This window comes from Alexandromys fortis, unplaced genomic scaffold (assembly GCF_014885135.2).
Source record: "Alexandromys fortis isolate MF-2015 unplaced genomic scaffold, M_Fortis_MF-2015_v1.1 scaffold_83, whole genome shotgun sequence".
Taxonomy (NCBI): Eukaryota; Metazoa; Chordata; class Mammalia; order Rodentia; family Cricetidae; genus Alexandromys; species Alexandromys fortis.
The window spans coordinates 242,802-257,220 of record NW_026068001.1 but is presented as its reverse complement, the minus strand read 5'-3'; the positions used below and the strand labels follow the sequence as shown (position 1 = coordinate 257,220).

Here is a 14,419-nt window from a genome sequence, read left to right as displayed (position 1 = left end):
TGCCTTTTACTTGTCTTTTTGCTCTCCAAAAAACTCCAAAACTTCTAGAAGAAAGAGTAGGGGATACACTTAAGGATATAGGCTCAGGTAAGGACTTTCTGAATAGAATTTCCAGTAAATCAGGACATAGGAGCAACAATCAAGAAGTGTGACTTCATGAATCTAGAAAGTTTCCGTACTGCAAAGGAGACTGTTAATCAGTTGAAGAGATAGCCTATAGAATGGAAAAGAGATCTTTGCCAGCTATATATACATCTGACAAAGCTATGAGTGTTTCGAATATACAATAAATCCTAAATACCAAAAGCAACACAATTAAACAATGGGAAATGGTCATGAAGAAAGTTTTCTCGTGAAGGGAAATACAAATGGCTGAGACAAAATTCAAAGTGTTTGCCACCATTAGCATCAGGAGAAGGCAAATCACAACTCCGTTGTGATTTCATTTTACTCAAGTCATATTAAAACAAAAGACAACAAATGCTCTCGAAATGTAGGGAACCGGAAACCCCAATGCACTGTTCATGCGAGTGCCAGTTGTTAGAGCCACCGTGGAAATCAGTGTGGCAGTTCTTCAAAAAACTACAACTAGGTGACAATCTGACCTAGCTAGACAACTTCTGAGTACATACCCTAAGGACCCTGCTCTCCACTCCAGAGACAAGTGCACATCCACATTCATAGTGTGCTCAACACAACAGCTGGTTCCTTTTCTGTTACTGTGATAACATATCATGACCCAAAGCAGCTTAATAAAGGGTTTATCTCGGATGATGGTTTGGACATAATGGTAGAGAACTCAGGGTAGCAGGAGCAGGCAGCTGAAAGAACACACCTTAGTCATGCACAGGAAGCAGAGAAGGGCAGCAAGAACTAAAGCAATGCTATAAAACCCCCAAAGCCTGTCCACAGAGATGTACTTCGTCTAGCCAGGCTCTTGCTTCTAAATGTTCCTTAGCATCCTCAGAAACAGCAAATGGGACCAAGGGTTTAAGTGTATGAGTCTATGGGGAAATGTTTCTCATTCAAATCACAACAGCTAAGAAATAGAATTAATCTAGGTGTCCATCAATTGATAAGTGGATACTGGAAATCTGGCCCCTAGGCACAATGGAATTTTATTTAGCAAGAAAAAGAAAAACACGTTGCATGAGGTAACAAAGACCCAGAGAATCAAACATTTTATTTGTGAATATTAACATAAAATCTTTAGATTCGTGTGTTTGACATGGAAAACCCATGGAATTCAGAAAAGTAGAAAAGGGAGTATTGGTGGGGAAGGGGAAGAACAGGTTTCAGGGAGGAAATTTCTTTAATTTGTATTCATCATAGAAGATTTTCATTTCTCCTTCAATTTTAATAGATAAGTTTTGTTGGTATAGTAGTCAGAGTTGACAGTTTTGGATTTTCAGAACTTGAAATACATTTTTTCCAGTCCATTCTGAATTTAAATGTCAAACAATCAGGTGCTATTCTGATTTTCCCGCCTTTGTAAGTGACTTGACCTTTCTCTCTTAAAAGTCCCTTTCCATATCCTTTATTCTCTTCTTAATGTTTTAACTATAATATGTCCTAGGGAGTTTCTTTTCTGTCATGTCTATTTGGAGTGCTGTAGGCCTCTTGGACCTGCATGGGCCTCTTTTCAACTCTGGAGATTTTTCTTCTATGATTTTACTAAAATCTATTTTATGTGTTAGTATGATATTCTTCTCATTCTTTAGTTAATATTATCTAAAGTTTAAGTGTTAGGATAGTGATATGAAAGGGACAGAGAGAATAATAGAGAAGAAGACTTAGGTGGGGAGAATCTATACAAATTTAATTAGAATTACCCTACATAGGGGAGAAGGCTTCTCCCAGAAGCCATAGGCTGCCAAACTAAAAAGGTGTATGAGATAATTCCTCTCTAGTTGTTGGTCATGGTTGTTCCAGAGAACCCCCCCACCTCCAAAAGTACAGGGTATTGCTATGAGAGTTGGTAGCTTCTACAGGAGTAAGATTCAGGTTTCTTTAATACTGTGGCCCCTGGTAGGTGACCATGTTCCAGTAGACCCTATATTCATTATAAATACTCAGCAGTACAAATTGGACTCAGTGGGCGGGGGGGCTAGAGAGATGGCTCAGAGGTTAAGAGCATTGCCTGCTCTTCCAAAGGTCCTGAGTTCAATTCCCGGCAACCACATGGTGGCTCACAACCATCTGTAATGAGGTCTGGTGCCCGCTTCTGGCGTGCAGACATACACACAGACAGAGTATTTTATACATAATAAATAAAATAAATAAATAAAACAAATTGGACTCAGTGGGTTATTAAAGAAAAGAAAGAAACAGAGGTCATGACATTTAAAAACAGAGAGGATGGATCTGGAGGAAGTTAAAGCAAAGAGTTGGGGGGAGGTAAATATGATCAAATACATTTTATGAAAATTTCAAAGAATTATGTTTATAAAATTAATAAGCCAAATAAAACTAAATAGAAAGCTCACCAATAGGATGGAATGTGGAAAAAAGAACATAAGGTAGATGAATTGGATCATTCAGTAAGGAATAAGGAGAAATTAAATATATATATACATATATGTATATATATATATGAATGAAATATTGGAGAGATTAGATACACCATGAAAACACCTAAACTTCATATGATATTAATTAAAGAATGAGAAGAATATCATACTAACACATAAAATAGATTTTAGTAAAATCATAGAAGAAAAATCTCCAGAGTTGAAAAGAGGCCCATGCAGGTCCAAGAGGCCTACAGCACTCCAAATAGACATGACAGAAAAGAAACTCCCTAGGACATATTATAGTTAAAACATTAAGAAGAGAATAAAGGATATGGACGGGGCACCTGTAAGTGAGAAAGGTCAAGTCACTTACAAAGGCGGGAAAATCAGAATAGCACCTGATTGTTTGACATTTAAATTCAGAATGGACTGGAAAAAATGTATTCCAAGTTTTGAAAGATCAAAACTGTCAACCCTGACTACTATACCAACAAAACTCTCTATCAAAATTGAGGAGAAATGAAAATCTTCCATGATAAAAGCAAACTAAGGAAATTTCCAGTAACTAAGCCTGCTTGACAAAGGATATTAGGAAGAACAATTTAGTCTAAAGAAAAGAATGAACATACCCAAGAGGTCACAGGGAATAAACAATAACAAAAACTATAGAAAGAACTCAAAGTAATGGAGACTAAATAACAGAATACTGAATGATAACGGAGTCAAAATGAAGTTAAGGCCACTCCCCAGGGGCCAGGCCAGCATCCTGAACCGCAGGTAAGATTACCCCACTCCCACCCCACCAGTGCCTGCTTAACATAACCCCAATTGTCTCTGCCATACTTGTTAACATGTCCTGTCCCACATCTCTGGCAGAAGCCTCCTCTTCCACCAGAGACCAGGCCAGCTTCCTGAACCCCAGGTAAGACTGCTTCCCCACCCTGCCTGTGCTTACTCAGAATAGCTGCAACTGCCCTTCACCATATCCTGGCCCACACATCCCTGGAAGCCTTCCAAACCATCAGAGGCCAGGCTATCTTACTGAAAACCAGGTAAGCCACCACCCCTGTCCCCGAGCCTCCTACCACTGCCTGTATCCTCCACCATAATCCCAAGTGCATTTCCTCTCCTTGCCGACTTATTCAGAGGCCTGGCCAGTACCCTGAACCCCAGATAAAACTGTCCCCTACCCCACCCATGACTGCCCAACAGAACCCCAACTGTCCCTCCCAAAGGGACACTAGTCCAGTTGAACATGTGGCTCTGGCAGGCCTTAGCCTTCTCCTTATTCCCTCTGCAGTGCTAAAAACCATTAAATTACATGGCTAAAGCTAGCCAGCAAGGTCTATTCCCTTACTTTATTAGCCACTTCCTCCTCCTGAGGCTTACTATCAAAGTCCAACAATCAGAAGCCCCTTTTGGTTCAACTAATTAACATGGCCAATTGAAATTAAACACTTCATCCTAACATAGGGTTTTCCCCTTTACCTTTATAAACTGCCATTTGCCTACATGGCGCCTCTGTCTCCTCTCTGTCCTTTGTCCTTCTTGGACAAATATTCCTGGCCCATTTCCCTTGCCCCCTTCCCCTTCTTCTCATCCCTATCTCCTTTACCACAGTATCCTGGCCCTTGTAACACAGCCCTCCCCTTCTTCTCCTCTTAAAATTCCACCTGCAACGACATTTGCTGCTCTTTTCTGCCCGAGGCAGAAAGCAGCCACTTTAACTTTTCTTCTCTCTGAAATAAGGGATCACTCTGTGAAAACAGGTATTTGGGTGTAGAAGGGAGCCCCCGCTGTGTGGGATCCCCTTCACCGCCCTCTCCTCCTCATCATATCCAGGCCTACGCCTCTGGCTGAAGCTTCCCAGGCCAGCTCCCTGAAAACCAGGTAAGCTACCCCCTCATTGCCCCACCCATGCCTTCCCAATATACCCATAACCCCAACTGCCCCTCCTCTCCTTGTCAGCATGGCCTGATTTACACCTCTGGCAGGAGCCTTCCACTTCATCAGAGATCAGGCCAGAATCTGGACCCCCAGAGGCCTGACCAGCATCCTGAACCTCAGAGACCAGGCCAACTCCCTGAAAACCGGGCAGAAACCTCCCACCCCACCAGAAGCCAGGGCAGGATCCTGAACCTCAGAGGACCCCAGACCACATATAAAGGTAGACCTATTAGAATTACACATGACTTGCCAAAATTAAATCAAAATTAGGTGAACAATTTGAACTATATTCCCTAATAAAATAGAAGTATTCATTAAAAGTCTCCCAACTAAAATAGCCCAGGGCCAAACTGAATCCAAGTACACTTCAAAAAGATCATCCACCATGACCAAGTAGGCATCATAGACTTCATCCCAGAGATTTAGGGGTGGTTCAACATAGGAAAATCTGTCAATATAATCCATCATATAAACAAACTGGAAAAAAAACCCCACATGATCTTCACATTAAATGCTGAAAAAGCCTTTGGCAAAATTTAAAACCCCTTTATGATAAAGGTCTTGGAGAGATCAGGGATACAAGGGACATACATAAACGTAATAAAAGCAATATATAGCAATCCAACAGCCAACAAAGCAATTTCACTAAAATCAGGAACAAGACAAGGTTGTCTACTCTCTTAGTATTTATTCAACATAGTACTCAAAGTTTTAGCTAGAGCAATAAGACAGCAAAAGGAGATCAAGGTGGTAAAAATTGGAAAAGAAAAAGTCAAAGTATCTTTTCTTGCAGATGATATGATAGTATACATAAGTAACCGTAAAAATACCACTGGGTAACTCCTAAAGCTGATAAACACTTTCAGTAAAGTAGCTGGATATAAAATTAAGTCACAAAAATCAGTAGCCCTTGGCAAACAACATCCTTCATAATAGGCACAAATAATATAAAATATCTTGGTGTAACTCTAACCAAGCAAGTGAAATACCTGTATGACAAGAACTTCAAGAGAAGATATAAGAAGATGGAAAGACCTCCCAAGTTCATGGATCACTGAGATTAACATAGTAAAAATAGCTATCCTACCAAAAGGAATATGCAGATTCAATGCAATTTCCATCAAAATTCCAACACAATTCTTCACAGAACTTGAAAGGACAATTCTCAACTTCATATGGAAAAGGAAAAAACACCAGGATAGCTAAAACTTGTATAGTAAAAGAGCTTCCAGAGGTACCACCATCCCTGTTTTCAAGCTCTACTACAGAGTTTAGAGCAATAAAAACAACATGGTATTGGCATTAAAAAAAGGCAAGTCGATCAATGAAGTTGAAACCAAAGCCCAGACATAAATCCATACATCTATGAACACCTGATTTTCAACAAAGAAGCCAAAATTATACAATGGAAAAAAGAAAACATTTTTAACAAATGGTGCTGGTCTAACTGGATGTTGGCGTGTAGAAGAATACAAATAGATCCATATCTATCACCCTGTACAAAACTCAAGTCCAAGTGGATCAAGATCTCAATATAAATCCAGATACACTGAAACTGATAGAAAAGAAAGTAAGAAATAGCTTTAAGTGCACTGGCATAGGAGACAACTTCCTGAGCATCAACAGCATGGACAGGAAGATAGACCTTAAGAAATTGAAAAGCTTCTGTAAGGCAAAGGACATGGTCTAGGACAAAATAGCAGGTTCCAAAAGGAGAAAAGATCTTCGGCATCTCTACATCTAACAGAGGGCTGATTTTCAAAATATATAAAGAACTCAAGAAACTAGACAACAAACCAAATAATCCAATTAATAATAGAGTACAGATCTAAACAGAATTCTCAGCAGTAGAATCTCAAATGACAAAGAAACACGTAAGAAGATGTTCAACATTCTTAGCCATGAGTGAAATAAATGCAAATCAAAAAAAACTCAGATTCTATCTTAGACCTGTCAGAATGGCTAATACTAAAAACACAAGTGACAGCTCATGGTGGAGAGGATGTTGTGGGAATGCAAACTTGTCCAGCCACTTTGGAAATCAGTATGGCAGTTTCTCAGAAAACTGGAAATTGAGTTACCTCAGGACCCAGCTATACCACTCTTGGGCATATACTCAAAGGATGCTCAATCATACCACAAGGACACTTGCTCAGCTACGTTCATAGCAGCATTATTTATAATAGCCAGAACCTGGAAACAACCTAGATGTCCCTCAAACAAAGAATGAATAAAGAAAATGTGGTACATTTACAAAATGGAGTACTACTCAGCTGCTAAAATCAATGAAGGGAACTCAAAAAAAAAATCATCCTGAGTGACACCCAGAAAGACAAACATGGCATGTACTCACTCATAAGAGGATACTAGCTGCCACAATCCACACACCCAGAGAGGCTAGGTAACAAGGAGGACCCAAGTGCGGACACTTGGACCTCCCTGGTAAGCGGAAATAGAAGCAATCTGGTAGATGGACTAGGGACTGGTGGGGATGAGAACATGAGGGATCAAGTTGAGATGAGGTGAGGGAGAGTACTGAAAGAGAGGACTAGTAAGGGGATCATTTCAGGGTCAGGTGGAAGCTTGGTGCAGGGGAAATTCCCAGGAATCACCCCAGCTAAGGCCCCCCAGCAATAGGGAATACTTAACTGGAACTGGCCATCTCCTTTGCTCTGGCAAGACTACCAGGAATTGGGAACCAACCCAGACACACAGCCTTCAACCTATAGTCTGTCCTGCCTATGGCCATATAGGATGGGATAAGAGATTGGAGTGGCCAACCAATGACTGGTCCAGCCTGAGTCTCATGACACAAGAGTGAGCCCACCTCTGACACTGCCTGGGGCACCAGGACCTAGAAGCTGGGTGGCCCAGAGACCTAGGATAGAACCAAACACAACTGAAGAAAAAAAATGTCAAAGCAATGATATTCTGCTATACTCGTAGGTTGAGGCCTAGCTTAACTGCCATCAGAGAGGCTTCATCCAACTGATGGAAGCAGATGCAAACCCACAACCAAGTTTAGGTGGAGCTCAGGGAATTGTGCTGAAGAGAGGGAGGAAGGATTGTAGGAGCCAGAGAGGCAAGGAAACTACAAAAAAAAAACCCTACAGAGTCAACTGACCTGGGCTCATAGGGGCTCACACAATCTGAATCAACAATCACAGATCCTGCATGGGCCTGACATAGGCACTCTGCATACATGTGACAGTTGTATAGTTTGGCCTCCTTATGGATGTCCTAACAGCAGGGACAGGGTCTGTCTCTGACTCTTTTGATGGCTTTTTGGGAACCTATTCCTCATACTGAGTTTCTTTGTCCAACTTTAATACAGGAGAAGTGTTTAGTCCTGCCACAACTTGATATGCCATGTTTGCTTAATATCCATGGGAGGCCTGTCCTTTACCAAACAGAAATGGAGGAGTGGATGGAGAGGGCAGAGGGGAGGTGATAGGAGGAACAGGGAGGAGAGGAGGGAGGGGAAACTTTGGTCAGGATGTAAAATCAATCAATCAATCAATAAATAAATATTAAAAATAAGAATGAAATCAAGAAAAAACTTTTAAATCTTATAATTAAATGAAAATAAAAAAGACAAAAATAAATATAAAAATGGTAAAATATGGAAGTAGAGGGGCTAAAAAATTAAAAGGGAACGAGGGTAAAAGATGGGACAGAGAAATGAGGTAGTGAGTAGGTTAAACAAACCTAAGGATGTTTGAAAAATATGGAAACCCACTTGTTAAAAATTAACACAATTTTAAAAAGAAACAGTGGAATTCTCTTATATGGATAAACAATGTTTTTCCCAGGACACAAGGCTCATTATTTAAAATTTTATTGCAAGGCATGAGCTACCTCCCTATGAGTTACTTACTGGTCAGGGAGCACCAGAGGTATCTAAAATAACACAAGCTATCGCATTGCCCTTGGTTACCCACCATAACTCCATGGTAAGACTCTATTCAGGAGAACACCATAGACTTTGGCTGCATGACACAGAGGAATCAATTTCAGACCATCTGGGAAGCTTTCTCCTGCTGGGTACCTTTCAGAGTGTCATAAGAGGCGGGCTGCTGGGGAAGGTAAGGCATCAATGATCTCATCCACTGTTGGGTCCTGCAGGCTACAGTCTCATTCTGTGAGGCAAAATGTGCCCACAGGTGCAGAAATGGTATGACTGTTAATGGCGGTAACTATGATTTATGGTTGAATTTGAGGCCCTCTCCAGAGGAAGTGGGGCTAGAGAGATGGCTCAGCGGTTAAGAGCACTGCTTGCTCTTCCAAAGGTCCTGAGTTCAATTCCCAGCAACCACATGGTTGGCTCACAACCATCTGTAATGAGATCTGGTGCCCTCCTGAGGAAGAGACCTGGTCAGTTGTCCTCATCAACTTAGACCGTGAAACCCAATATGGACAAGTTAAACAGAACTGCCATATACGGGCTGCCCAGGCATGCTTCAGCATTGCCAGGGCAGACATTTCATTCCTTTCTTTTTTTCATTTTCCACAGAAAGTCATTTCACACCTGTTACTGTGGCCTTCTCAAAAGCCCATAGGTTAGAAGGTCATAGGCCCTAGGGTATAACCTGCTGCTATTGGTTTGCTAAATGGTCATCTTGCCAAATTGCCTTCTAAATATTTGCTTAAGCCTCATAGACCTGGGCTGCTCTCCACCTTGGTCAGAGAAGCTTCTTTTTGCAGCAAATGGAAGCTAATGCACAGTCTTCTCACAACATTCAGTGAGGAGAATAAAAGATTGATTGCACTGCGCCAAAGAAGACGCTTACATTAATCCTACTACCACGAAAGCTCAGGGATATGGCAGAAGAGTGGAAAGATAAGACAAGACAGGATGTGTGCTGTCAAGTGCTGTCTTTTGGGCAGGACGTGGCCTCTGTACTTAGGCGCTCACAGTGTCTGTGGTTACCTTCAGAAGCTCAAGCCGGCCAAAATCCCAGCCTAGATGGGGTAGATGATGGCCACGGCCCACCCCCTACTGAGACGCTATTGGTAGTAAGCAGTTGCTGAAGGAGGGACAATCACTGCTTTTTGAGGACATGGCCACTGATAGGTGTCCCATACTCTAGAGGTTGGTCACACACCCATGCATATGTGGATAGCATTAACTGAAATAGTGGGTTATCAAAAAAGAAAGACATATATTTGGGGTAGTACTGGGAATATGTGAGAGTCTCTGACTGAGTGAAAGGAGGGTAGATATAGTTACGTTTCATTGTATAAATACACAGGAAAATTTCAAAACTAATATTTTAATAAGAAAAATCTTGATGTGTGGACAAGGAATGATTTTTAAGATATGGTGTTCAATGAATCAAACATTTTTATAAGATGACAAGCATTATATGCTATTGTACATTTAAAATGATTGCTAAAGTTTGGGAAGAATTAAACTACAGGGATACCCAGCCACAAAGAGTTTCGACATTCCCAAAGACATGCATGGGAGACACTTGTGCTTTTAATTTTGTACTGGGTATATATGTAACCTATAAAAATGAATAGAGCTTAAATTGGCAAATAATACAAATTTGAAAATAAAAAGCAAACAAGCAAGCAGGTACCCACAAGCACTGAAGAGACCTTTTCCAGAGCCAACTCAGGTGTCTGTGCTGTTGGATTATCTAGAATGTTTTGGGTGCCTTCAGTTGCCTTCTTTCCAAATAGCTGCTTGCAATTTTGCCTGATGTTTTTTTGAGCAGCATGACTCCTCCCTCCAGCCTCATATTTTTTTTTTTACCTTTAACGTTCAACGCAGGAAATCAGAGTTGAGTGAAAATGATTAGAAAAGACAAATACATACTTTCCTTGGCCTTGAAACCCCAGACTTTCAAAGTGAGCCTCATATCGCATCACCTTAGAACAGCCTAGGATACCCCAGAGGATGAGTAGCAAAGGAAGACTTACCTACAGGAGATGACAACCTCAGTATCGTAGCTGGACTTCAGGATTCTGTTCAACTCATTGTTTGCATCCTCTAAATGGCGGATGGCAGCAGCCTAGGGGCAGACAGAGGGGTAAGATTCTGACGCTGAGCTCTGTGACTTACCATACCCCATCTCTTCACAAGCCCGCCCCCAACATCTTTACCAGAAACTCAACTGCCTTTCTGGAAATAAATTATTTTGAGTCTCAAATCATTCTAAAAATGAGAGGCGCTCTCTGTAAAATGTCATATTCTACAGATAGTAAATAATAAATCTGTAATTCTGATTCATAACTTTCCAATACCAGAAGTTTACCTTTTCAAGAAGGTTACTAAGAATACAGTATCCACTCATGTAGTACTGAATATGTGACTGATTGTGTTCTAAGTTATATGTACTTAGCATTTTTATGTACTCTCAATATCTACCCTGAGAAGTAGATTGATTTTATGCCCATTTCACAGAAGAGAAAACTGAGGCACGGGAAAGGAATTAATCAGTAGCACTACTTGGATTTGATTGCAGGTAACCTGACTCTTGAGTCTGTATTCCTAATTAGAAGTTTTAGCCCTTCCTATCACTGCCAAGTTCAAGTGCATATACTTATATGTTTTCAGTATCTTTCAAGGTTTACTGAGTCACAAACCTAAATCAGCATCATCTCTAGTCTGAATAATGGCAGCACCTCCCAGTTTTTCTCCTTGCCTCTGATCTTTAATCATTTTGTTGCCTCCTCACACACCCTGGGCTACAGCTCAATGATGGCTGGCTATGTGGCAGAGCAAACTTAATGAGATGTTAGTGGTGGACACTCCCATTTCAGCTTCCTAATGTGTTTGGAAATTTCTGTATTAAGTAAGGGGGGAAAATGGCTGGTAGATGGCTCAGTTGATAGAGCACTTGCACCAAAAGAATGAAGACTTGAGTTTGAATCCCCAGAACCCACATAAAAAAAGCCTAGCATAGTAATCCCAGTGATGTGCATGAGATAGGAGGCAGAGACAGGCAGAGCCCCAGAATCTTGTCAGCTAGCTGGCCTTCCTATGCTGTGATGTTCCAGGCCAATGAGAGACTCTGTCTAACAGAAAGATGGAAGGTGCCAAGGACCCCAAACCAGAATTCATCCTCTGACCTTTGACCACAATTGTATGCTGTGCACATGGACATCTACCCCCTACACACACAAACACATTCCCCCAAACTCTTCTAGAATTCTCATTACTCTCAGGATTAAAATCCGAATTTTCTACTGTGCTTTATTAATTAGCCTTTCTTGGGTTGATTATTTCTCTAGTCTCTCATTTTGTATGGTCCATCCTTGATCAACATGCCCTGGACATTATGAACATGTTTCAGTTCTGTTAATATTATACAGCCTTTATTGTCTTTGGGACAGCGTAAAAACAGGTCTTGTGATGGTCTGAAGAAGAATGGCCGCCATGGGTTCACATATTTAAATGATTAAGGAGTAGCACTGTTTGCAAGAATTAGGAGGTGTGGCCTTGTTGGGGGAAGTATGTCACTGGGTGTGGGCAATAAGGTTTCAGAGGCCCAAGCCATGCCCACTGCCTCTTCCTGCTGCCTGAGCATCAACATGTAGAACTCTCAGCTCCTCCTCCAGCTCCACGTCTGCCTGTGCGCCACCATGACAATAATTGGCTAAACTTCTGAAACTGTAAGTCAGTCCCAAATTTTCTAAAAGGTGCTGTGGTCATGGCATCTCTTTAGCAATAGAGCAAAAACTAAGACAGGCCTCCTTTGTCATTTTTCTCCTGGTTATTGTTATTTCTCAGGTCTAAGTTGAAATGGGACTCATTCTGTATGCTTTCCATGACACCTCACAGAGGGACATACAGACATACATGTAGCACTTCATTAAAACGTTACCTTGTCTACCTTTAAATAGCCTCTGGGCTCTGCGCAACAGGGGCTATATAATTTTTCTCTAGCTACTAACATGTAAGAACATTTCCTAATACAGTACCTCATATACAGTCGTTATTCCACAAACAATTTTGAATGAATGAATGAATAGCTAAAGTGACTCATTTCCCTAATGCCAAATGTATTTGCAGTGAAAAGCTGCTGACTGACATCTCCTGTCCTCAGAGAGCTCAGCCTCATGGAGTCCATAGACGTACTTCATATTCTTTCTAGGCTTTTCTTCATATTTCATTTGTGCTAAAGTGATTGCTCTAAATTATAGCTGAACAATAATCACCTCAAATCTTGGTATATCCATTTTCACCTGTCCTTTTAGCAGTGGGAATTGTCTGGGGTTCTCACGGATCATCACGCTCCATCTAAAATGAAATTTAAACACAAATGTTATTTAAGTTTCTGCTAATTACAAGTGAAATCAGAGTTCAAGAAAGAAGTCAAAGCATTCATGTGCTTGGGGAAGTGGCATGCAGGGTGAACTCAAGCAGTGTACATAACCTCAAAGCATACATAAGAGGGGGTTCTGCTTCATGACATCCCTAGGTGAGTATGATGGAAGGAATTTTTCTCAGAAATCAGTGTTTGTCAACCAGAGGTAGCTTCATGAGCTCAAGAAATATTTTTATGGAGTATTTATGCTAGATCCTTGCCCAAGAACTAAGGAATAAGAATCCTTGTAATGACCCCAGGTTTGTATCTTGAAAACCCACACCTGACTTATAGTCCTATTTCTCAGATTATAGGATGATGATATTCTCTATTCTCTAGAGCAGAGAAAATATGAGCCAGTTGGCACTGAATACTCCACAGTTTCTCTGAGGGCCTGCTAATACTATAGATTCTTTCTCAAGAGTCAGTATGCTTCCACTGGACAACTGACTGTGCACTCAGCGAACCCTTGAAACCTGTCCACAAAGCCCCTGCTCTATAATCTTTCAGGGGGGGAAGTGGGGCTTCTACAACATTGGCTCCATGGCTCTCTGGTTTCTCAATGGACAAGACCTTCCAAGTGAGCCCGCCCTTCCATCACAAGGAAGCTGGGTTCTGGACTAAGATGATATAAATAGAAGCGGCACAAGGACACGGCCTTTTAGTCACTCACCTGTCTAGAATTCTCACGTTAGCCTGCTCTATTCTGCTGAGAATATCCAGTACGGACTTGTTTTTATTCCAGAACGATCCCCAGCCAAGGACCCGAGCGAGGTCATTACCAGTTCCAAGCGGGATGACTGCCAGCTGACACTGTAAGAAAAATAGAGACTCTTTCAGATGGTCCTTCCACCATGTTCCACTCGCTGAAGGAATTTGAGGGTGCTCTTTGGGAAGGAATGGGCAGGAATTGGCCTTACAGCCAGGGGTTTTTTAAGAACTGCTTTATAGCAAGAGAAACAAGAGGGTATTTGGAGTTGAATGATATTTTCTCAAAGGAATTGGACCCCATTCTAATAACGGGATGAACATGTTTAGATTGGTCAAGTTAACCATTAAGCTTGTAAAAGACACATTTATAGATAGGATGAGTGCAGACTTGGGACTTCTTGGACTAGACAGCTCCACATCCCCATTCTTTCTAGCAACGGTTAAACGGACTCAGCCAGACACTTACCCTATCATGCACGTCAAAGGCGTCAATCGTGGATAAGACCCAGCTCACGCTGCCATCTCCACCACAAACCAGAACGCGAAAACGACTAAAGTTCTTGAACATACAGATCCTGCAAGGAAGAAGGGGAAAGGGAAATAATTTCATGACGAATTGGAATTTCTGTTTCTCCCAGTCTGTCAGGACCTAAGAACTCCTGCTTTAGCACCCTGCTAACGGGCCACTCTGCCTTCTCTTTCCATTAGCCTCGTACTCTCTGTTGATTTGGGACCACAGCTTCACAAGGCAATCTCAGAAATCAGATCTTGCCTCGACTCATCTTATTTTGTGCTTATCTTTTCTCTAGAAGCCACTAATAATCTAGTCGTCTGCTGAGTCTCAAGAAGAATACTTTGCATGGCTGTTAGTGGCTCCCCAAAACCATCACTGAATTGGCAGAAGATCCCATAGTAAAATAAGTCTGTAGT

General features: G+C 41.4%; 1 protein-coding gene across 2 annotated transcripts in view; it reads right to left on the bottom strand.

Annotated features, from left to right (window-relative positions):
- The window catches only part of Dgkk (diacylglycerol kinase kappa), a 108,459-nt gene that overhangs the window by 24,810 nt on the left and 69,230 nt on the right, over window positions 1–14,419 (bottom strand). For both annotated transcript variants that reach the window (XM_050160975.1, XM_050160974.1), the window contains exons 10-13: window positions 13,956–14,064; window positions 13,452–13,591; window positions 12,630–12,711; window positions 10,389–10,480 (exon numbers count right to left, since the gene is read on the bottom strand). In XM_050160975.1, coding sequence (XP_050016932.1) covers window positions 10,389–10,480; window positions 12,630–12,711; window positions 13,452–13,591; window positions 13,956–14,064 — 423 coding nt within the window. The remainder of the gene's footprint in view (window positions 1–10,388; window positions 10,481–12,629; window positions 12,712–13,451; window positions 13,592–13,955; window positions 14,065–14,419) is intronic.